The 23,825-nt window shown below is 39.0% G+C and overlaps 2 protein-coding genes across 7 annotated transcripts in view; both read left to right on the top strand.

Moving 5' to 3' along the window:
- Positions 1-8,671, top strand: part of cdh5 (cadherin 5) — a 31,311-nt gene extending 22,640 nt beyond the window's left edge. The window contains exons 11-14 of one of the 2 annotated variants that reach the window (XM_031316020.2): positions 1,521-1,651; positions 1,924-2,038; positions 6,335-6,467; positions 7,464-8,671. In XM_031316020.2, coding sequence (XP_031171880.1) covers positions 1,521-1,651; positions 1,924-2,038; positions 6,335-6,467; positions 7,464-7,848 — 764 coding nt within the window. In that variant the 3' untranslated portion in view covers positions 7,849-8,671. The remainder of the gene's footprint in view (positions 1-1,520; positions 1,652-1,923; positions 2,039-6,334; positions 6,468-7,463) is intronic. The other variant, XM_035992296.1, reaches the window with a different exon arrangement.
- A 14,020-nt stretch (positions 8,672-22,691) lies between these two features.
- bean1 (brain expressed, associated with NEDD4, 1) overlaps positions 22,692-23,825 on the top strand; it is a 46,871-nt gene continuing 45,737 nt past the window's right edge. For 3 of the 5 annotated variants that reach the window (XM_031315959.2, XM_031315960.2, XM_031315957.2), the window contains exon 1: positions 22,693-23,355. The gene's annotated coding sequence lies outside the window, so the exon portion shown is untranslated. Of the gene's footprint in view, positions 23,356-23,825 lie in introns of all 5 variants that reach the window. The other 2 variants (XM_035991946.1, XM_031315958.2) reach the window with 2 other exon arrangements.

The raw sequence follows: 23,825 nt of genomic DNA, 5'->3' as shown, positions 1-23,825 counted from the left end.
GACTCCGACAGTCAGTGTAGCTGCACAGTGAAGTGACAGCAATCGGTGTTAAAACCAGGCGGCTACACCAGGCTCACTGCATTAATACCAGGCAGACAAGAGAGAAGAGCAGGAAAGGAAAACAAAGAGATGAAGAGAGCGTAATGAGATGCAGGAAGAGAGAGATGGAGAGAACAAACGAAATATAGAGAGGACAGTGAGAAGTATACAGAAATCCAGAGGGACAGGGAAGAGACAAATTCAAACAAAGAAGGAGCAGGAGACGAGACGGAGAAGAGGGATGAGATGAGAGGGAGGACAGAAGCTGTTTTCATCTTTTATTCAGTTTGTTAGAGATTCTTCTGTACCCATGTCCTCCCGCACACACACCTTCAGTGACTACATGTTAGACAACAATGGAAACTTGATCACATGAGGGGGTTGTATAAACTGTATTTTAATGGGTAAGTTTACTTACATTAAGTATAATGTTGCCATGCAACTAGGTTGAGAAGAGGATTTGAGATATACATCTGGGAACATTTTTGGCATAGTATGACCGAGCTAATGAGCTTGCTGACTGGCAGAGTTCATTTTAAAAATATCTCAGGTGGGATAAAATTCTTTAGCCAAGTGATTTACTTACTCCTTTCACAAGACCGACATAATTTGTATTCAACATCCAATATGTGCAAATGTCAGCAACACCCAGGTTGTTTTTATTTAAGCTTGCCCTTAAACCAGAGATATACTGTAGGTTACTTTGTCTGATAGTTAAACAGTGTGTGTCTAGGTATATTTAAGTGGGTTGCAAGGGTCTTTCCTGCCATTGTGTTCGCTGAAATTCCTCCAGTGAAGGGATATTGTGGAGAAAAGCTCTCCCCATCGTCTCAGCAGGAAACTTCAGCCTGCCGGGTATTTGACTAATGGCTGTATTGTTGGTCAGGCCTGCAGAGGAGACCTTAAACTCTTCTCAACATGTTCTGTTCTATTCTTTTTTTTTTTCTATTCCCTTTTGGTGCTTTTAAACTTTTAGTTCATTGTTTTTTTTTACTTTCAGAACCTGTCTGGCCACCAATTCACCACATTACATTCAAATGATTAGAGTCTATATTGTCACAACATCTGCAAACAAGATAACAGTACGTTGATGCATGTATTTGAGAAGTTACAAAATGTTTAGCCTCATATAGGGCTCGGTTTTAGGTTTTTAAGGTGCTGTCACTATCTATAATCCTAAATGACTCAAATCCTAAATGCACCAAACTGACACATAATCACAAATGATCTGTCTGCCTTTATGTAACGACTCTCTTCTTGTTCTTATATCTCTGCGGAACAGACGCTAGCTGTATAAATAGACTTTAAAGACTCCATGTACAGAGCAGGTGAACATTAGATCCGCTTTAGTGAGACAAAGTGATGACTCAGACAAATTAGATATGGAGTTTGCAAAAAAGGAAAGGTAAATTTGTGTAGAAGGTGAAGGTGGTTGTCATTTTGTACACTCACTGTGTGTATTTATATGTTTCTTTTTTAAGACAACACAGCAGACGTCATGGTGAAACAGGGGCCGTTCAGCCTGGATGACCCCAAGGATTACAGCATGGATGTGCGCATCAGTGACGGAGGGCGACCCATCCAGACCAGCATCACCAAACTGGCAATCAAGGTCTGTGTGTGTGTGTGTGTGTGTGTGTGTGTGTGTGGGGTTGTGATGTACTAAACTGTTTAGGATTATTTCAGAAACATTTAAATAATTGCACGGCTGAATTCAAAAAAATGTAATCATCTTTTGATTAGTCAAAATCACCAGATTTAATACAGTAAAACTCAGAATATCTTATCACATCCAGTGTATATAGCCATATACAGTTAATGAACACTGCAAGAAAATCAATTCATTTCAGTACTGTACTGATTGAGTGTTTGTCGTGCCTGTAGTTGTGTAGGTGTGATGCCAGGCGGATTCCTACGCAGTGCAAAGCCGGTGCTCGGAGGATGGGAGTGAGTGTTCATGCCCTGATAGCCATTCTGCTCTGCATACTGACCATACTGGGTAAGTTTAAGTTTTTTTCTTTTCTTCTCTTTCTTTCTCTCCTTTCATACTCTTCATCTTTGGTGGAAACGCTCATCGCTGCACTGCACAGCACTTCTCAGAGATCATCTGTCAAGGTTTTCATCAGGGTGGAGATAATCCTTTTTTCTTGCCATTTCCTAGAGTGCCTGAAGAACTTTTCTTTTCGGTGACCATCTTTTCATCTTCAAGAGAACCTTAAAGGGGAACTCTAACAATTGTACACATCAAAGTCTCTTTACAGGTGTTGAAGGGAGTAATATTGCGTATGTGAAAAAAAAAAATGTTTTATGAAGCCTTTTTGTGTTAAAGCTTATAATTGCCTCAAGTGATGTCACTTGAGTCCACGTCAGTTGGGGCTGAAGACTACCAGTTTGAAAAAGAAGAAAATCTGGGAGTTAAAAAGAAGTGAGCAGATGGGAGCCCTCTGTAGCCTGCTCTTAATCTCAGCTTGAGGCTGTATTAGTCGGTACTAGCATAACACGTACACACCTGAATCTCAGACAGGCATGTCAGTGGTCGAGTTGCATTGTGGGTGATGCAGGCGCCAGGTTTTGACAAGGAATAAGAGTGCACGGAATAAGAAACACGGTATCTCTGGTTATTCTTCATCATATTTTTAAACTGTCCATTGTAGTCTATAGGACTGCAATGCTAAATCGGTGCAGTAATCTTTTATTGGTCCCAGGATTTACTGCATGTGAAACTGTTTGAAGAATTGGCCTTTTTGAAGAATTGGATTTTTTTGTATGCTAAGCATCAGAGTCTCTGATCATTGAGCACAGCTTCACATCCTGTCTTACAGAAGGGATACTCCTTGTTTTTTTTTTCACACCAAACCAACCAAGACCAAACTGTTTTTGCTGTGTAAACATAGCCAAACCATAACAATAATGCTGAGTTGTAACAGTATGTTGACTAATTCAGAAGGCTCAAAATTAAACTTAACAAGCAGCTGAAAATCCCCTCATTCCCACCTTCAGTGAGAAGGTGATGGGTGTCCACACCTGGCATGGTTTTAAGTTACTGTTGCCCAATTGAAAGTGTTTTTAAGTATTATTTCCTGTTTATTGTGTGGATGAACATCTTTATTTAATCTCATGTGTAATTGGGGTTTGAGACCTTCTCTGAGCTTGGACTGTCTTATATTTTTGTAGTTGGAAGTAGGAATGCAGTGGCTCGATGTTTGTTTAAGTTTTATCAAACACTAATATGCGGCCATTTGTAAAATTGTAGTTTGAATCAGTGATAGAGAGCCGAAAAACAGACGTTTCTGAGAAAATGTTGCAAAAGTACCTTCCTAAACCCACACAGATGTATTCTCTGAGAGGAATTAGATGGCATCAACGATGGATGCAATACGCCAGCACCAGAGTGATTGGGGCATGTGCACAGATTCACTTGCCCTTGCTTTGCGATAAATAAGGTTGGTGTTTTTGTGGGGAGCTTTCTCCCCTCCCTTTTGTTGTTGGTTTTATGAATAATGCAGCGACGGATGTGGGAATAATGCCTGTGGTTGTGAGCTCAATATTCTCTTTGATACCTTCGCCCCCTGCTCCTTTTTTTCTGGGGAAAAAGAGACACTTGTCATGTTTGATGAGAGGCACGTCAGAGATAGTTGGCCAAACAAGAGGGATCTAGGATGAAAAGTGCTGAGGAAGAAAGGCAAGAAGAACTTAAGATTGAGGGAAGAAGGAGGAGTGACAGATGGAATAAAAAAAACTTATATCTAGACTTAGATATGGGAGGTGGGGAGGGGTGAAACGGCAGACAGACGAGAGGCGAGTGAGACAGGGAACTGATGTGGAATGAGACGGACTGAATGACAGAGCGAGACAGAAAGGGGTTAGAGAAGAGAGATGCCGAAGAGAATTGTGGGAAAAGCAGCAGAAGAATAGGAGTGGTAATGAGGAGAGTTTATCAGCTCTTTAGGTGCCGTCTGCTTATCAAACACCGCCAAACACTCAACCTATTAACTATTAATACACTCCTTCACTATCGCGCCTTTTCCCCTCCATTTTTTTTCTTCATCTCTCTCTTCCTCTTTCCCTTTCCCTCTGGGTCTCTCTGTCTCTCTCTTTGCCTCCCTCTCTTCCCCTTTCTGTCTCTCTTTCTCTTTATCAAACACACCCAACGCAGGCCAGATTAACTATTTAATGCACTTGTCATTATCTGCCAGGGCCCAAAGTAATTTACCGCGCTCCCTTTTCACAGACGCTTTTTCTCACAAGAAGTCTGGTTTGACACACGGAAAGAAATTTTTCACAGTCATTTTTTTGTAAAAAGAAAGGGCTTCTTATTCTTTTTTTGTCTCTTTCGTCTCCCCTCTAAGTCTGATATCTCCTGAGCTTATTAAACTGCAGAGCATGTGTTGTAAAAGATTAATCTGTTGGTTTCCCAGGCAATCTTAAATTAGTCCCGCTCGCGCTCAACTAAAAGGCATGGCTAATGCTGCCCGTCCGCTGAGAAAGAAAGAGGTTCATATCGGGACCGAGGCTCTGGGCCTAATCTAATGTCAAATGTATCCTTCTTCTCCTCATCTGTCCTCACTCTTGATTTCCTTAGCCACAACTTCTCCCATTTATTCCACTTCCTCCTTCCCTCATTCATTGATGCTCTCCGTATTTGTTTCTCTTTTCCTTTAATTCTTTCTCTTCCTCTTTCTCCTGCTTCGTTGTCCCGATTCTCTTATTTCAATGGCAACTGAAATTCAGGGTGTAAGCAAGACAAAACAAAAAAATTACTTTGTTTCTTTTACCCTTATTTCTTAACTTGGTCAGTAAGTTTAGACAAAATAAATGTACAAATTAACAAAGGCATTGCCATCAACTGTTTGAACCAGGTTTACTGTCTTCACATAACCTGTAAAAGTCTATATTCTATGCCCCTGTTAGTTTCAAAATCTCTGGTGTTCCTTTGACTTTGTCTTTTGGTGCAATGTCACAATTTTCTTTAAGCTTTAAATTGATTGCTGGGCCTATTATAGCTAGCATTGTGGCATTACGACTGATCCGACCAAAGGCAGACAGAATTCCAGTGTGTTGACAACCAGGAGATAAATTCAGACAGAGTCTGGTGTTCAAGGGTTGCTGCCTGTCTTTCTCAATAAGATTCATTTAAACACGTTTAACCTTTATAACTTTGACTGTTCATATGCACAGTGGGAGAAGGTTTTAAACTTGAAAGTCCTTGATGCCAACATCACTTTATGTCTCACCTTTTTATGCAAGAACGTCAACATGTTCTCCACATGTTATGACCGCATACATCATTTGTAACTGCCAACAGCTGACACAACACACGTTTTCTGATCTATCGACAGGACTCACTTTTACAGTACTAATACAAAAGTTTAGTTTTCTGATCTGACATGGTTAAGGTATGGTTAGCCTTAGGCACAAACTAACTTGATTAGAGTTAGGGAAAGATCACGTTTTGGGTTAGAAACCACTGTCGACTGGAAACAGGAGGCGAACAGTGGTCTCCGTTGACCCGTCCAACTACCAAGACCTTTTTCCTCTGCAGTCTTTGCAGCTACACGGACAAGAGTCATAATTCCTGCAGCTGCTTGTCACTTGAACATGAGCAAATGTCGGTGTTGGGCATTTACATTTTTTTTAAACTCTTATCCTTCTATTCTTGTCTACTCTTTTACTTCCTTTCCTCTGTTTCCCCTCTCTTCACCCCCTTTTCTCTCTTTCTCAATTGTTTATTTCTTCATCATCTGCCAGGTCCAACTTTCCTTCCTTTTCCTTTCTTTCTCATCCCCCTTCACTTTGTTTTCTCAAACTCATTTCCACTTCCCCTCTTGTATTTACTGAATCTCTTTTTCTGTTTCTAACGCTCCCCTCTCTTTTCTTCCCTTCTGTTTGTCTCTGGCTGAGTAGATTCATCTAAGGTTTTCATGCTCGAGGCGAACGTCTCAGACACCTAAAACCATCCGCTCCTCATTTACTCCCCGCATTCTTGCTCTGTTTTCTAGACTCAATCCCTCGTTAGTGTTCCACTTTCCCCACTTGTTTCTTGCCCCCATTCTTTTTCATATTTCGGTTTTCCGGGCATAATTTTCTCTCATGTTGTCATATTCATAGAACGGTTGGTCCGCCAGGAAAGATGGCAGGACAATCTGTGTTCTACTGTGGATGTCTTTCATTTTGTTACCAATATAGACTCATATCTTTAACAGAGGAGACATCTTTTATATATGGCCCACATACATTTATTTATTTTCATGTTCATTTCATGTTCTAAAAGACGTTTTCCTCTGCTGCTTTTCAGTCATAGTGATTCTGTTTGTGATGAGGAAGCGCTACCAGAAGGATTCTCTGGCCAGTATGAAGAACAGCGGGGAGATTCACGAGCAGCTGGTCACGTACGATGAGGAGGGAGGAGGAGAGATGGACACTAATGGGTATGTAGATGAAAAAAAAACAAAAAAAACACACTTTTATCCTAAAGGCTGAAATGTGCTGACACAGTTTATCAGTACCCTTTCTCCACATGTTCCCATTCTTTTTCTTTCTTGGACTTCTCACAAAATACTGAAAGTTTCAAAGATTTTTAACCTTTTAAACAAAACAATCAACTACAGTATAATCAATAAATGAAATATCTGATGATGAAACAAGGACGTGATTTGTTGTACAGTAGATCGAAATATTGTTCACCTTCATATTTCTGTTCAAACTGCATGCATCTTGATAGTTATATTTAAAATAATTAACAAATATATTCATTTTATACCTTCCTGTATAAATGTTTTTTTTTATACTGTATTAATGTTCCTATTGATGTTTTACTTTTTATTATTTTGCTCTTTAAACATCATACACTCTATCAACTCTCTCCATTTGCAATATTTATTTTCTTTGATGTATCTGTCAATTTGATGACCCAGTTTGCCCGAAAGAAATTATTAAAGTTTAATCAATTGGAATCTAATCTACATTTTAAAAGTATTAAACCCATACATAATCCCTAAACGCTATCCATAATATCTGTACCATGCCGTATGCTGTCAAAAAGACATTTTGGCTTGGGCAAAGTAGAGAACATAAGCACATTGCAGGAGGTAGAACTGAGTCAAGAATGGATAAGACAAGCAGAGGGAAATTATTATATGACATTTCTCCCCTCATACTATACTAGAAATTCATGCTAGATTGAAGACTTTCTGAATGACCTATGTTTTGAAAAGATGAAATATTATACTTCCTAGTTGTGAAATAGGATTGAATTTTATATCATATAATCTTAGGTTATGTTTTTATTCCCTCTAATAGCACTTTTTCACTGTGTTTTTGACAATGGACATTACATGGTTGATATGACTTTAACTCCCATGATCCCATTCTTAAATTAGTTAACCAGCTCTTAGTAAGTTAACAAGTATTCATCTTTCTTTTAGCTACGATGTTTCAATCCTCACTTCCGCTTGCCATGATGGCTCCCTGCTCCGTCACCCGGACCACCCCCCCCACCCCTCTCTCTATGCCATGGTGCAGAAACCCCCCCACCACACACAACCCACCGCATGTAAGGGCGACATGGCTGTGATGATCGAGGTGAAGAAAGACGAGGCGGATCACGACAGAGACGGCTTCCCGTACGACACTCTCCACATCTACGGCTATGAGGGACCGGAGTCTTTAGCCGGAAGCCTTAGCTCGCTGCAAAGTTCTTCCACCGGTTCCAATTTGGATTACGACTTCCTGAATGACTGGGGGCCGAGGTTCAGGACCCTGGCCGAGCTGTACGGTGTGGATGCACCTGACTACTACCATCAATACTGATGGAAATCGTCCGCTAATAAGCATATATTAAGCCAAAACATACGTTAAAAACAGCCATAAAAATACACTCATACACACGTAGCCATAAGCATGCAGAAAAAATATACACATTCACACACTCATAGAACCAGGCTTTGATGCTGTCCATTTTGTTTCTTTCTAAGAGCTTCAGTATTATTTTTTGTTTTTGATGACATGCTGCCCTTTGCCTCCTCCGAGGAAATGTTGGAAAGATTTTTAAAGTGACACCAGGACATGATGCCATTTACAAAACGAAGGTGACAGTGTGAGGTTCACACCGTGAGGATGCTTTTTATTTCCGTCACAGTTTTGTGTTGTTTGACGTCATAACCCTTATATTCTACCTGAAAAGATCTGTAAGTCCAATCAGATGATGCTCCAAGGCAGGCCAACAACAGTTTATCTTGGATAATTGATGGGTTAATCAGGTCACTGCTGGCCAACAATGTTGTGCAGTTATCCAAATTATTTGCCCTTTTGCATTCAATTCATGTCGCTGCTCCTTTACGCAGCACCATTTTGCATCCCCTTTTAACCATCACTGACTTTTTTGCAGATTAATATTTGCATCCTATCTTTTTTTTAAATGGGTTCATTCTAAGCACCTATATTCATCTACATATACAGCTACCCATGATGCATATTTCTAACTAAATACTAACTATAAATGGACACGAGGCCTACATTGACCAAAAAAACAATATTCTAAAACTATGCATTATTAAATTAGCTATAAAATATTAGAATGAATGACATTTTAATAAATGGAAGTTTTAATGCTATTTCTGGCGTCAACATGATACAAGCCTTGCGTGATCGCTCACAAACCCCACCCCTCCTCCACACAGTTGCTAGTAGCCAAGGAGGACATGGAGGATTAAAAAAACATGATGGACTCTTCAGAAGAAGTAATTATCTTCACTCGAGTTTCTGCGAGCGAAAGTCACCGGACGACACCAGTTTCTGAACATAGCCATACTGAGAAATACAGAGAGAGTTTTGTGAAGCTGATAGTCTTAATTAGCTTTGTAGCAACTCATTTGGCAACGGCTTAATGTAACGGACATTCATTAATATCAAAAAGCTTTACATATCTTTATTTTCGTCCTACTGGGGATGCAAAATGGTGCATGTAAAAACAACTCCTTGTTGATTTGCGATTTTCGCCACTTTTTTGTCTTACTCTTCTCTTTGGTATCAATGACCTGTAATCTCTTCGATCTTTGATGTTTTTTTTATATTTGACAAAAGGGCCGTAAACACGGCAAGAACGAGGTGATTTTATTTTTGATCTGAAGCTAAGGATTTGATTTGCAAATATGATCGCTTGAGGGGTTTATTGTTTGAACTGAAAAACTGAGCAGCCACAAGAGTTTTGACTCAAAGAGTTTTGAAGTGTTTGATCACAGCGAGATGCCAGTTGTGTTTGCTTTATCTGAAATACTAAAAAGGGTCATCTTTGAGAAAGTTCTAGGCAGGAAAACTCACGCCATTTATTGAGGTGTTTTGTAATATGCATTTCCCTTAATGCAATTTTGCAGCAAATCTTGACACAACATCAATTGTAAGTAAAAACTGCACCGAAAGTTCCTGATATTGATCACTCTTGCAGTTTTCCAAGGTAGAAATCTAAAAAACAATTCCCTCTTTTTGTTTTCTGAAACCAACCATCCGATATGAATGAGTCATGAGTCATTTTGTCCATTTTCTCTCTTATCTTCTGCTCTGAGGAGAGAAAAGACAACAGACAGACAGACTGAAAGGAAATGGCACTACTGCTGCTCAGACAGAATTACAGCATGCTCCCAGGTTTTATTTGACAGAACCTATCATCACAGTTATTGTTGAGATGAAAGCCCAATTCTCAGAGGCCTCCTAGAACAAAAGTCATTCCGATAACTCCGGAAACACCGAGTGACCAAAGCAGCCAATTGGGCCGTTGTGATGGCTCTGAGGTGGCTTGAATAACTTTAACCTTGCATCCTTTTTGGCTACTGTCAGGTCACAAACTCTCTGATCTTGACAATCTTAATATGATGTTTAGCATATTTACAGAAACAATTATTTTTTGATAACTATGACTTTTTTTAGATTAGGGCTGCAACTTACTGGTTATTTTCTTGAATATTTGATTGAATTGTTTTATCTATGAAATGTCCAAACATGTGAAAAACCCCATAACTATTTCCAAGGTGAGGCCATAGCGCTTAAGATGCTGGCTTTCCTTGTGTATACAAATATATAAAAATGTAAAAATCCAAAGTATTCAATTTACAATTACAAAATAGAGAAAGAAAGCAGCACACCTCAAATGTAAGAAGCTGGAGCCTGTTAAATGTTGCAAAAATTGTTAATAGTAATTCATCTTGTTGGTTGACTAATCGTTTGTAGCTCTATCATGGTGTTATCCCTTACATAGATCATTTTTGTAATTCACTTGGGTTGCCAGGTTGTTGGTGCCCTTTACGTAAGAGTTCCCTTTTGTGGGTGTGTGGTATATCCTCTGAATCAGATGATATACCCTACATTATCAGCGGCTCTGATAATGTAGGATATACTGTATATTCACAAAGAACTATTTATCAGTGAATCAGTAGCATACAAACAATGACTCCATTAAGGTTGGCTTATTGTCTAAATGAAGGCTCTGGAGATAAATCCATAGACAGTATATAAACTAGACCAACAGATCCCGTTGCTCTGGACGGAGACCAGTGAAGGATATTAGAAGCACTTTTGATGGCTGAGCGTTACTGCGCAGCCTCCAACTGAGAGAGATGACGTAAATGTGACATGAGCAACCTGTCTGAAAGTTGTAAGTCTTCTGGTAGCTGTGCCAAGAGAAATCTCAATCATTCCCAATCTTACAGAGATGGAGAGCGTAGGTATATGTAAGGAGATAACATAGGCACAGGCTAATTATTGCTAACTAATATGCTAGTTAACATTAGTAATTAAACTTAAACAGCGAATGTAAGTCGAAACTGCCTGTGAGCTTCTCCTGTACTATACGGTAATTCCTCTACTATGCGACAGTAAGTCGTGTGGTTATGACACAATCGTTACCCTATTTTTTACAAAAACGTCTATTACGGAGCCATAACGTGAGGTACAAGGTAATGGAGCCTTTTATACATTGTCGTGTTTCTTTAGAAATAAACAATGGACAAATAGAGTCTTTAAACGCTTCAGATGTAAAGTTATTCGCTGTCAAAGTGGCGCCAAAATGAATGGCAGTCAATGGAATGCTAACGGGAGGTGATGGCTTGATAACATCAAAATGGCGCCATAGGAGCTACGCGTTCTGGGGAGAGGCTTACCCCCTTAGATAAATCAAGAAGTCATTTATAAAAAGTCATAAAGGTAAAAGGTCACTCATTGTCAGTAGTGACAACTTATAAATCAGTTTGCGTTACTGTAAAGTGTTGCCCATTCTCTTTAAAACCAGATGACAATGCAATACACAGATACATTGTGCTAAAGACACCGCCACGTGTACTCAAGACAGTCCCTTTGTTTTGTTTTTTGGTAATTTCATTCCAGTTTAGAGAATATAGTTTATTTATTCTCCTGTTTATTCTGTTTTGTTTGGACTTGAAGTTGCTTCTTTAAATCTCTGGCCTCCTTGGAATGCCATTTCATAAACGGAGAATACAATAGCTGGAAGCCTTCTCAATGCTTTCCTGTTGGGTTCATATATATACTTAGAGCAGCTAGTTCCTCCACATCACTCTCAGTCTCTCTCTCGTTCTCCGGCTCCCCTTTGTTTGCTGCCCCGTATCTCTCCCACACCGCCTCTCTCGCTCTGTCCTCTAATCAGCTAAACCAAACAGTGGAGTCAACTTCCTGTCCATCTGGGGGGTTGCTCCCGCCCCTTCCTGTCTGTGTTATCTCTCCTGTGAGGCAACACATTGTGCTCACTTTCCGTTAGCCCGGCCTGGGAAACAACCTTGGAGAGGAAAAGGGAGCGAGGCAAGGAGAAACATGGGAGGACAAGAAACAAGAACGATGAAGAGAACAATGTAGAGCAGTAATGTTTTCCAGCTGGGCAGAAACACTTGAGAGCAAAGATGTGTGTGTGATTGAACGTTGAGACACATCACACACGCAAGCGGTATTCTGAAGCAACCTTAAATGCATTGTTCAGAAATCAATAAAGATTGCCCATTGTTGAATCTTTAAATTCATAATAGGCAGCTCCTCACTTTCATAATTTATACGTTTTCAAAGTTTGCACTGATGACTACATTCAAAATCAAAAGTGGACCATTGTTTTTGTAAGACAAAAACAATTGAAGACAACTTTTGAAAAACTTGGAAAGTCTCCTTTTACTGTTGAAGACATTTCCAAAATCCAATCCAAGATAAAGATGATTTTAAACTGGTTTTAAAGCCATGTTTAACATTCATTGGACACTTTTCTGGCTGCCATCTTTGTTTTTGTTTTTAATTTGTCCTTTATTTAACCAGAAATGTCCCATTGAGATACAATATCTATTCTGTCAGGAGTACTGGTCAAAATGGGCAGCAAAATAAAAGGTTTCACAAGTACAAACAGGGACAGAAACCATACTGAAACACAACGGACACAAAACATACAGCTAAAAAGAATCATGGCAAATACTGGCACCTGTTACAAGCAATATTGTTCTGTAAAAACTGACTTTAAAGTATTTTTAAACGTGTCTAGAGAGGGTAAAGATTCCAAGTTAAGTATGTCTTGCAGTTTATTCCGAGCTTGCTGGCCATGAAATGAAAAGGCAGATCTGTTTGGGTCAAAGAATGGAGACCCACATTGTGAATCTTTTTTTGCATTTGTCCGTACGGTATCACCATTATTGAAATTGCAAGTTTTATTTTTTTTATTACTGGGTATGTGAACAAAAAAAATGGGTGTTGTTGAAATCAGCACCTGTAGCAGAAAGAGATGCTCCATTATACTTTCCTAACAGCAATAAGTGTTGTGTGTACTTAGGGTGAGAACAGCTGAGACATTTGGAGAGATAGATGGGTACATTTTCCAACAATTTTGGCCAGCAGTGTTTTCACTTTCTAGTTCTGTTCCAAAAAAATGTCTAGGTCTAAAAGAGTCATTAATAGAAAACTCCAATCAAACTCATCCAAAATATGAAGCATGTGGTCAGACAAGGACTATTGTTGCATTATTCCTTTAAAAAAGTGTTGTATTTGTTTTTATTTTGTAATGACTTGGAAATGTGTTCCTTACAGTTCAACATGTAAAACACAGTGATTTCAGGCTGCCATTTTCATCTACTAATTACCTCCGCCCAGGAATTTGTTGGATTGTTTGTCTGTCAGCAGGAACATGGAAACAACTACTGGCCGGATTTTCATGAAACTTGGTGGAAGGGTATAGCATGTGCAGATCCGAATCACGGGGCAGATACACAAATTATTTTTAACTTTCGTTAACATTTCTAGTGTTTGTGCTGCATTCATGTGAATAATCAAAAACATGAGTTCCCGTCTGCATGAACATTGTGAGATAGGGCATGCCTTGGCCGAAGTCTGCACTCTCTGAGTGCCCTACTATTTTCTAGTAATTTATGGTCATCAGATATTGAAAACATTACTAAATTCATGAGGATTCCTGTTTTCTCTTTGCCATCATCATTGTGCATCTGCAAAATCCACCATGTAACAGTGATGCCATTTTGTCAGGTTGAGTTATTTAAATCCTAAAAAGTGCAATTTTATTTTTATTTTTATTTGTTGTCCATCAATGGTTGTGTGAGAGCATCTGTCTCCTCTATCAAACACTGAATCATGTTGGATCCAGACAGTGAAAATAAATCTCTCAGGTTGGGATCCAGGAAGAAAATAAAGTTTTTCACCTTTTATGTCAAAAAACAAACACCCCGTACTGTATGTATTATTATACTAGCTTCAAAAACCAGACCTTTAAGTGATTTAGCTTTATCTGTATATCCCATATGTTATTGAGGGAGTGTTCTTTGAGTGAAATGTATGTAGAAAAAAAAATGTGCCTAAGTGATTTTTCTCTGGCCTCACCTTGTTTTCTTTTTTAGCCTATGTTACTGTTTTAGAAGACGTCAAACTTGACACAATCTGTTTTTATTGCTGTAAAAAGTAACAATAGATTTTTTTCTACAAATGAAATATTTGTGTGTGAGTGGCTGCCTGAGTGAATATGTGATTTTCTGTTTGTGTGTCCACTTGTGTGTTTCTCTGTGTGCGTGCTTGGGATTGTGCACATGTACATACAAACAAATGGGTGTCAAACCAATAAAAAAAGAGAAACCACATAGAAATACAATGTTTGTGTAAATACATTAAGGGTCTTCAAGGGAGCAACATGTGCCTTTATTCTTTAAAAAAAATACTGTAATTCATTTTTTTTTTATTGCAACCACAACGTTTTATATATTGTTTTTATGGTGTACTGTATAGCAACTACTTTTTATTACCTGACATTTTTGTAAGTGTAGAATTAAAATAAAACACTCAAATCTGTTTTTGTTGTCTTGTGTTTGCTGTGTTTTAAGTTCTACCATGACTACAACATCAGTTTGATTTTTTTTATGAATCAAACCAAATAATAGCCAGAAAGTGAGCTCCTATTTATTGAAAAACAAACATTTATGGAGGTTTTACTTTCACGGCCATGAGACTAGTATGAAGAAGGAACGTTTTCTTTTTTTTCCCCCTTCATCAAGCTCAGGAGGACAAATATTATATACAAGATATTCATTTACAGAAACCTCTGCTTCAGAGTTGTTATAAAAGTTGTCCTACTTTCAGTGCTTTGGATTTTTTAAAGTTGATTGTGAAACAACGATATTATGGGTTTTTATGATAACAATCATCCTTCATGCCCAAAAAAGGAGAAGGGGGGATTTGTTGATAATAACCCAACAATAAGTTGGGTCAGGTATATATGTAGCAGATTTTCACTAAGCAACTTTAAAGTTTGAGTGTTGACTTGGATCTGAAAAACAACAAAAAATGTATATATAAAGAGCCAGTTTTTACAAAGTCAGTGTGTTTTATATATAAGATTCCATGTGGTGAAGATCAGCTCTGTTCTTTTCTGTAAAATGATCCAATATGTCAAATGTTACACATTGTGAGGCGGTGTGAGGGAAAGCTCTGATCTCCTCCACCTTGATCTTTGACATGTGAGTCGAAGGATATCCTCCTTTTTTCTTCTTTTTCAAACCAAGTGTAAATTCACTATAGGTTCATGCTGTTTTATTATTGTAGGGGTGGATTGAGGACCTCCATATATGGATGTGATCATATCCATATAGTATAGAGACATAAAAACTTGATCTGACTGTCTGTACAAGATCACAGGGGTAATAATGAGAGAGAGACCATGAGAGGGAAATGCCAAAGTGGTGTACGCCTTGGGTTAACACCCTGCTGGGACTACACACACTTCTTATGATCAACATCTGATATTTTGTGATTTTGATCTAGTTGACACATCTTTTAAGTTGAACCAGGGGCCTCATTACAGAAAAATATCTTAACTGCTTGTCCTATCTTAACAAAGATAGGAAAAATCTAATTTTCCTAATACAGAAGCAATACCCAAACTCATGGCTTTGTCCTATTATGTCTTTTCTAGAACATTTGATCATCCACTTTAGTGCAATATCACACTGCCAGACTATAAAAGTATACATGAGTGCTGTCAAAGCATACACTTAAAGTTGACTAAGGAGTTGTGAGGGCATGGAGGCTGCCCAGGAAAAAAGTGAAACCTGGGTGAAAACAGGCCTTAAATATCCAAAGCCACTCCCATCTCTCAGGTGCAGCCAGTTACTATGACGACCCACCCAGGCTGCTGCAAACGAGGTAGTCTATATGGACAAGCTTTAATTTCCGTGATTGTTCTGGTCCCGCTGGAAATTCCACCGGATGTCCCTCATTTTCAACCGGATGTGTAGTAGGCAGTGCTGTGGAGGAAGGTCTGGCAAAGCGTGACTACAAACGAGGAGAACGAGCTCAGCACAGGTGGACAGGAGAAAGAAATACTGCATTTTTTTCTCCAAAAAACTACCTTACCTTTGAGCATTGTAAACGACCTCAGAAAACGCATATGCATTCAGATGACACTTTAAAGTAGTGTGTTGACTTTCATAACATCCAAAACTTTACATGATATATTTCTAAATAAGAAACCAGCAGATTTCTGACTCATCATCATATCTCCATGGACAGTATGACCACAACACAACTCTTAATGATTCCATGTATTCCACCATCCAACCCTTGCTATTTTCTCATATTTCCTTTATGATAACACTCTAATACCATCTAATCAGGAATAGGGAATGCTTTTAAAAAGCTTTCACTGAGTCTTGTGCGCTGCACAGACACCAAATGTACTCGTTCATCAGTTATTCAGGCGAGGAGGATGGCTGGAAGATGTGACGGATGTCTGCAGGAAGGAGCTAGACTCAAAGGAAAGAAAGACGGTGAGCGAGAGAGGAGAGAGGCATACTTCCATCTCATCTTCCCTCCTCACTCAACCTCAAGCTCAACTTTGGTCTACTTGTGGCGAGGATGGGGCAGGAGCAGCTGGCGGCAACATGCTAAACATTGCGTTATGGTCAAACTACAAAACCAGACTATTAAACTGAGGCAGGCTTTATCCTTGAATATGATTACACGGAGACTGCGAATGGATAATCCTTTGAAGCCTGATCAAAGAAAGTCTGAATTTTGAAGTGGGCTGCAGTATGTGTTTACATGCAAAAGGAGTTGATACGTGTAGCTGTTTACATGACTAGAGCATGTAATCCAGTTAGAGAATACTCCACGTCTTGTCACGAGGAGCTATGTTTGTGTCTGTTAGCATGAAAAAACAGCACAGATGGATGTAAGAGTAGCAGCTACCTTCACACATTGCAACAACAGAAATGTAATCTATTACATGTACATCAGGGGAGTTTTTGTACTAGGCGTTTTGATATGAGCAAGTTTTTCAGGGGTATTTTTTCCAACCTGGTATTCTCTTTTGATATCTCATTACCTAATTTAAACATAATGATATCATCTTAATACAGGAATGTGCCTTAACTGGGGTCATATCAAAGTACAAACCTCAACATGTCTTCATCAGGGATGGAAAGATTACTAGAATATTATACGCCAGTAAAGTTACTAATTATATTTACATAGGTTAAAGTAAGTAAAATTACTTTGCTATCAATTTACTTAGATTAAAGTATAAAGTATGTAAGTTAAAATCAGTTTCTGTACAAGCCCTTTTAAAATTTAGGGGGGAAAAAAAAAAATCACACCGTGAACCCGTGAAAGGAGTCAGGAATCACCCTAATTTTTAATGCATCCCAAAAAAGATAATCTCAATTAAAAGCTGTTTAAAGGGAACTTTGAAAGAAACAAAAGTATAATTTTGCACACTAGATATCACTTAAGAGTGAAATATAAACACTTTAGACACCATTTCAGTGAATGCAAAAATATTTTAATTTGATGCACATTTCCCGATCATTACACCTGGAGCACTTTGGGATCTTTGGAAATGTAATCTAAACAAGAAAGTCAGAATACATTTCAACGAGTTTTTAAACAAGACGCCATGCTTCGAAAACAAATTGTATGTCTCTGTGTCCAGTTCAACATGAGAAATGTCTTCCATTGTCAGAGACAAGCTAGTGTTGTTTCTAAGACCTGCCAACTTGTCTCCTTGCCCACATCTGTCGATAAAATCTCATAAATAAAATACTCTGTCTCTATTGTTATTGCAGGAGGAGACAAACTGTTTTCTTTGGGTTGTCTGTACAAATATTTCACTGTGGTTTAACACAAACATCTACCGACTAGACACTGTGGCACACAGTTTCTGGCCTCATGCTGTGGATCAGGATTTGCCTTTGGGTCTCTTTTGTTTCATGTCCTCTGTTGGTCTGTAAAGCAGATGTGTTTTGTCTTTGTCAAAGGCAGAAATAAAGCTGTGGCATGTAGTACACGGCATTTCTAGATTTAGGGGTTCGGTTCCCTATGTGTAAGTCACGGTAGAGCAGGATTACTCAAATACACCCCTCCCATATGGATGCCCACTGGAAACAGGCCTGGTCCTCATTTCTAGTTTAAAAAGCACTGCAGTCAACCATCACAAAAGCACAGCTGCATCAAACATTCCACTGACATGCTGGCAAACAAACCTGGGTTCAAAACAACCGCTAGAAAAGCAGAGGCTGCTGCACATGTAGACAGTGTTTAATGGAACCTGTTTTGGAAAAGAAAGACATGCTCTGGTAACTAATCACCTGGGAGATGTTGGCATTTTGCGCTACAACACTAAAGACTGATTTATCAGCTGCTGTAATGTAAAGGAAAACATACACGAAGGGTGATATAAACAATGACTGCCAATGCTGTTTGACTAACGTCCTGTCTGTGAACGGTGAATACTTCACAACAATGTGGATAGGAGGATATCCCCTTTCCCCATCCTCTCATCCTCTTTGATTGTCCCTTTTCGAGTAGTAGTAAGTTGTATCCATATCCAGTTTAAAGAGTCTTGGATAGTACTTGGATAGTTTAGAACAACTAGTCTCGCTTTGCCAGACCCTCCTCCAAGGTGGAGATATCCGGCCTAAATGAGTGAAATGCGGCAGATTTTCCGGTGGCAACGGAGCAATCCCGGAAGTGGAACGTCAAGGATGTAGACTAAGAACAACTGACCTGGAGCCATATTACTTTTATTAAAGCCAAAATAATGCAATCAATTGTGTATTTACACAGGCTATCCTGCTATACCTGAATACAAATCATGTATTTGAACCGATATCCCATAGTGGTACCTCTTTGCACCATTGAGCAATTAGATATATGGTTAAATGATTCAAAATTGATATTTATGCTTAGGAAATTACGAATCCAATATAAAAAAGGTCTTTAAATTAAAGACAAAAGGCAGACATGTCACAACAGAGTTTTCTGGCCAAAAGGGAACACTTTGCCGAGAGTCTCCAAGAGTCTATGTGTGACGGTTCTGTTTGTTTTATATACTATATAAAACAAATATATATATATAATACTCATTACGTGCATGGGAAATGAGATAACAGATCATTTATTAATCACCAAAACGAGAAAACAGCACAACCTAAAGAAAAGCCAAACTGACAACTGGCTTAAAACTGGCAGTGCTCTGTCGCCACACTGTGGTTTAAAGCACAACATACACCCTGGGTCATTTCCATTCATACAAGTTTTTGTCTGGTTTTGTGGCAAATTACAAAAATACACTGTAAATCTGTAAAAAAAATAAGTAAATTGTAATCTATTCAAGAAAGCTGTCCTACAAAAAATGTTCCCTGATGCCTACTCAAACATGTCAGAGCAGGAAATGCCTTTCTTATGCTTTTTCAAATGTTATATTTAAAATCAATCTGTATTGATACAATATATGTTGTCCTTTTACAGAACGCTATACAGCTGTGATAAAAGAAGCACTCAAATCATCTTGGTTAATTTCACATTTCATTCCAAGAAGGAAACAAATATCAAAAATGATCTCAAGTATCAAAAGTAAAATTATTACATTTGAAGAATAGCCCCTAATAAAGTGTTATGCTGTGTTCCAGACACAATTTTTTGCCCATAAGTTATGACTTCAAGTCACGACTCCTGACTTGGTAGCGTTCCAGGCAAAGTCACAACAAACCCTTCTAGCTAGTGTTAGCGTTAGCTAGCGGCTACCTACCGTTGACATTAGGTAGCGCTAGCTGATACTAGCGATTTCTAGTCAGCAACATATTTTGGGCTTCATTTAATAAACATAACCTGTAGTAGTACACAATCGTATGTGTATTGTTTTGATTACAATGTGCGGAATTACTTTACGTTGCCTATTTATGTATATTTATTTCTATTTCTCACTGTTAATCACCGGCGTCTGTACAACATCAACAGGGGTCGCCATTGTTGTTTATGTGTGTGTGACCTCAGAACTGTAACTGGGAGAACAACGATCTGGTACGAGTTCATGGGTAGTAAGTTACGGGTTTGACTGCTGTTCCAGGGCACTTTCACGGGTAGAAGGTTGTGAAAACACGAGTTACGGGTTGCCTGGAACGCTACATTATTCAAAATGAAAAACAAAAAAGTTTAAACTTGAGATCAATTGAAGCATTAGAGATTAGGATATTTCTGCTGCCCCTTTCTAAAAAAAAACTTTAGATAAGAAGAAGTCAGTGTGTGCTAATGGTGCAACTTCCTAAAAATGTAACATTTTACATTAAACAGCAACATATTAGGATATCATGTTTAAATTAAATCTTAGTAAACAATACCTGAATTTTCCTAGGTATAAACTCTTTCAAAATGAAGATACTCAATTAAAATACCAGTACAGCTAAAAACATGACAGTACATGACTTAAGTAGATTTAGTTTTGTACAGGAATTTTTTTTACCCCAAAAGCAAAAACAGGAAACTTGATGCAGACAATGACTGAAGCATTTGCATTTACTTCTTTTTAAAGGCTCTGTACACCTAAACAGGTGTTTTTAATTTTGGCTGATTGGACCTCTGCTCAGGGGACCATCGTAGGAAAAGCACAGGTGTTACTAAGAACGGTAATCATAGCTCTGTTCTGTTCCAGTGTCTTTGTATCAAAATATCTGGTCTTTTATAAAAGTGAAATTTGTCCTGCAAGCATTATTGATGTGAGTCAATGGAGTTATTATAACTGAGGTTCAGGAACAAGACCACGGCCACATTCAGCCCAGATAAAACGCAGCAACGTGTAGTTTTTTTTAAAACAGAAAAGGAGGTGACAACTCCCTGTTGTGTGCGCAAGCGCTCTGCCTTTTTATTACCATGTTTACAGACAGGACTCTGCTGATTGGGGATCACCTGGGACACAGCCAATAAACGAGAGAAAACATATCTCAAAGCCTGTTGCACACCATTTCACACCGTACCGAGGAAAAATGGCGTTAAACCAGGAAACCGTGGGAAAACGGTGCACACCGTTTTGAGATTGAACGTGCCCCAGCTCTTTCTTCCCCACTAATCCAAATCACCTGCGTCTCACTAATTGACCCACCTGTGACTCATTTATAAAATCACCTGTTCAGACCTATATATATATATATATATATATATATATATATATGTCTATCCCTCTCTCTCAGGATCATCTCAAGAGACCTTTTTCATGGCAGACATGTTGACATGTCATAGTAGGAAAAGCACAGGTGTATTCAAAACCACTAATGATGGCTGCATTCCACTTAGGAGAGGCCCTGGTATTGTGCATGCTGACTATCTGAAATAGCTTACTGGGACACTTGATGGAATTGAGCCATCGTTTGGTTCGTTGGTTATCAATTTCAGCTGTGCTTGTCCTACTATGACAAGTCAAAATGTCTGCCGTGAAAAAGGTCCATTCCCTCTCTCCCAAACCCTTTTCTTCTCCTCTCTCCCCTCTTAGTAGGCCACCATGGTAGCTCAGCGCTATCGTCTTACAACAAGAAGACCCTGGACTTAAACCTTGGGGGATGATGAAGCCAGACGCTCATCGACACCCCAAGTCTCAAAACCACAGTTTCCGAGACGTCCCAGCCACACCAGAGTGTGTCCAACCCTGCATCCCTCACCTCGACCCTTTTAACCCTCTTGTAAACCCTAATCATCCCAACGTACACGGGCCTTCCAAATAAAAACTACTTTTATACTGAACAGTGATGTGGTTTTGTTGGTGTATTGATGTTGGGTGATAAGGCCTGGCTCACAGTCGGTGTTCTAGTTCATCCCAAAGGTGTTGGATGGGGTTGAGCTCAGGGCTCTGTGCACGGCAGTTCTTCAACACCAAACTGGAAAACCATTTATTTGTATCTCACTTTGTTTACAGGGCACTGTCATGTTGAAACAGGAGAGAGCCTTCCCCAAAGGAAAGGAAAAACCTCACTATTGTCTAAAATGTTTATGTTGATGGGGCCCAAACCATGAAAAACACAACAAAAGTACACAAAAGTGTGTGGACAGGTGTGGACTTTAATGTATATTTTAAGGGTGCACCTTGATTCTTTGTAAATAAAATACCTTATCATACCTAATATTATATCTGGCGTAATATTCAATATAACATCCCCAATGACTTTTTTGACATATATTTACAGTTTAAAATATGTAAATGTTGTATACATGCATACTGTACCCACTTCATGTATTTGTGTGTGGACAGGTGTGTACTGTAATGTACTTTAAGGGTGCACTTTGATGTACTATGAGTATTTAAAAGACCTTATCATACCTACCATTATATCTGTCTGTCACTATAATATTTAATATGAAATCCCAAATGATACTTATAAGTAATCTATTACATTACCCATTCAATATGTATTTCTTTTCACTATTTGTATTTGTTTAAAATGTATACAGTAACACTTGTATATAGACATTGTACTGTATGTTGTTGGTCATTGTTGCTTTTTTATAAATTATATAGGCCTACATATTGTACCTACTTGTACATGTAGCCTGCATAACAGCTTTATGTTTATTTTTTTAACTTATCTTTGTTGAGCTTGGTTGTCCTTGTCCATATCTTTATTACCTGTGTACACATACATCACTTTATTTTGTGGCATCGCTATAGTTTTAAAATGTATCTGTGTTATTGGGGCTAAACTGTAGCCCAGCCAGATAATCCCTGTGGGATTTTGTTGGGAGTTTAATGTCATTTGCACAGTTCAGTAACATTGTGACTTGTAGCTCTGGGGTGATTTCAATCATTGCACTCGTTTCTCAGAGCATCACGTTTTTTGTGTGTTTGGTGAGGCATTTCCTGGCTGGCTGTCTCACCATCGGAATATGCCTGTCCTGAATGATGCGCTTCTCTCCCCAAGCATGACACACTTACTGGGCTAAGGAGCTGAGCCACGGGACGAGGCACGGGACAGAGACAGGACAGAGTCGGACGAACATGATGATGAGGATGCGGGGAACAAAAAGGCAGATAAGAGCTAATGGCGATGCCTTTATATCGACAGAGAAATGTTTATAGAGAAAGAAGACAAATAAATAAAAGATCTGCGGATTGGAGGGTGGTGACAGTGATGATGATGAGGATGTTGTAGGCTAAGGACGGGACCGCTCGGAGGAGGATGCTCGGACGATCGGAGCGCTTCTCTGCTCAGTGTTGATCATCGTGCGAGTAAATCTCGGGTATCACCGAGAGTTTAACGAAGCGCTATTCTAAGGAGGTGAGGCCAAGTCCCGAGAGAGAGAGAGAGAGAGAGAGAGAGAGAGAGAGAGAGAGAGAGAGAGAGAGAGAGAGGGAGGGAGAAAGAGAGAGAGAGAGAGAGAGAGAGAGAGAGAGAGAGAGAGAGAGAGAGAGAGGACTGGGGGATCATTGTGTTGCTGCTGTTGTCAGTGATGTGAAGCGACATTAAGGAGCTGATGAAAGGACTTCTAGTTGTGCGTGGACACATTTCTACATCTTCTTTGCAGGTAAGCAGCTTCTGTAATCTCGCTTTCCATCTCTCCTACTGTTTCTCTTTCCCCATCTCTATCTAAACTCTTTCTCTCTCTCTCATAAAACTACAAATATATACAAGTGTAGCTTACACCACTAGAATAGGGAGTTATAGGGAGGTATGGTTGCAGTTAATATCTTTGGTACTTAAGAGTGACTTTATGCTGACATTATCCTATTAATTTTTTGTTTTACCTCCTACAGTATCACAATGCTATTATGTAATATCCCAGTAGGTGCACCAACGGGATATTAATAAAACACTTTAGGTGGCGTGTAATTACAGGCTACATTTACTCAAGTACGCTTTTGAGGTATTTGTACATTTTATGCAACTTCCACTCCACTAAATCTACTTTTGACTCCACTAAATGTAGGCTATCTGACTGACATAATTTCTGGTTACTTTTTAGATTCTTTTTAAACATGATCAGCTCAGTAATAG

Source organism: Sander lucioperca, chromosome 15 (genome assembly GCF_008315115.2).
Source record: "Sander lucioperca isolate FBNREF2018 chromosome 15, SLUC_FBN_1.2, whole genome shotgun sequence".
NCBI classification, from domain to species: Eukaryota; Metazoa; Chordata; class Actinopteri; order Perciformes; family Percidae; genus Sander; species Sander lucioperca.
This window is presented reverse-complemented; position numbering and strand designations above follow the sequence as displayed.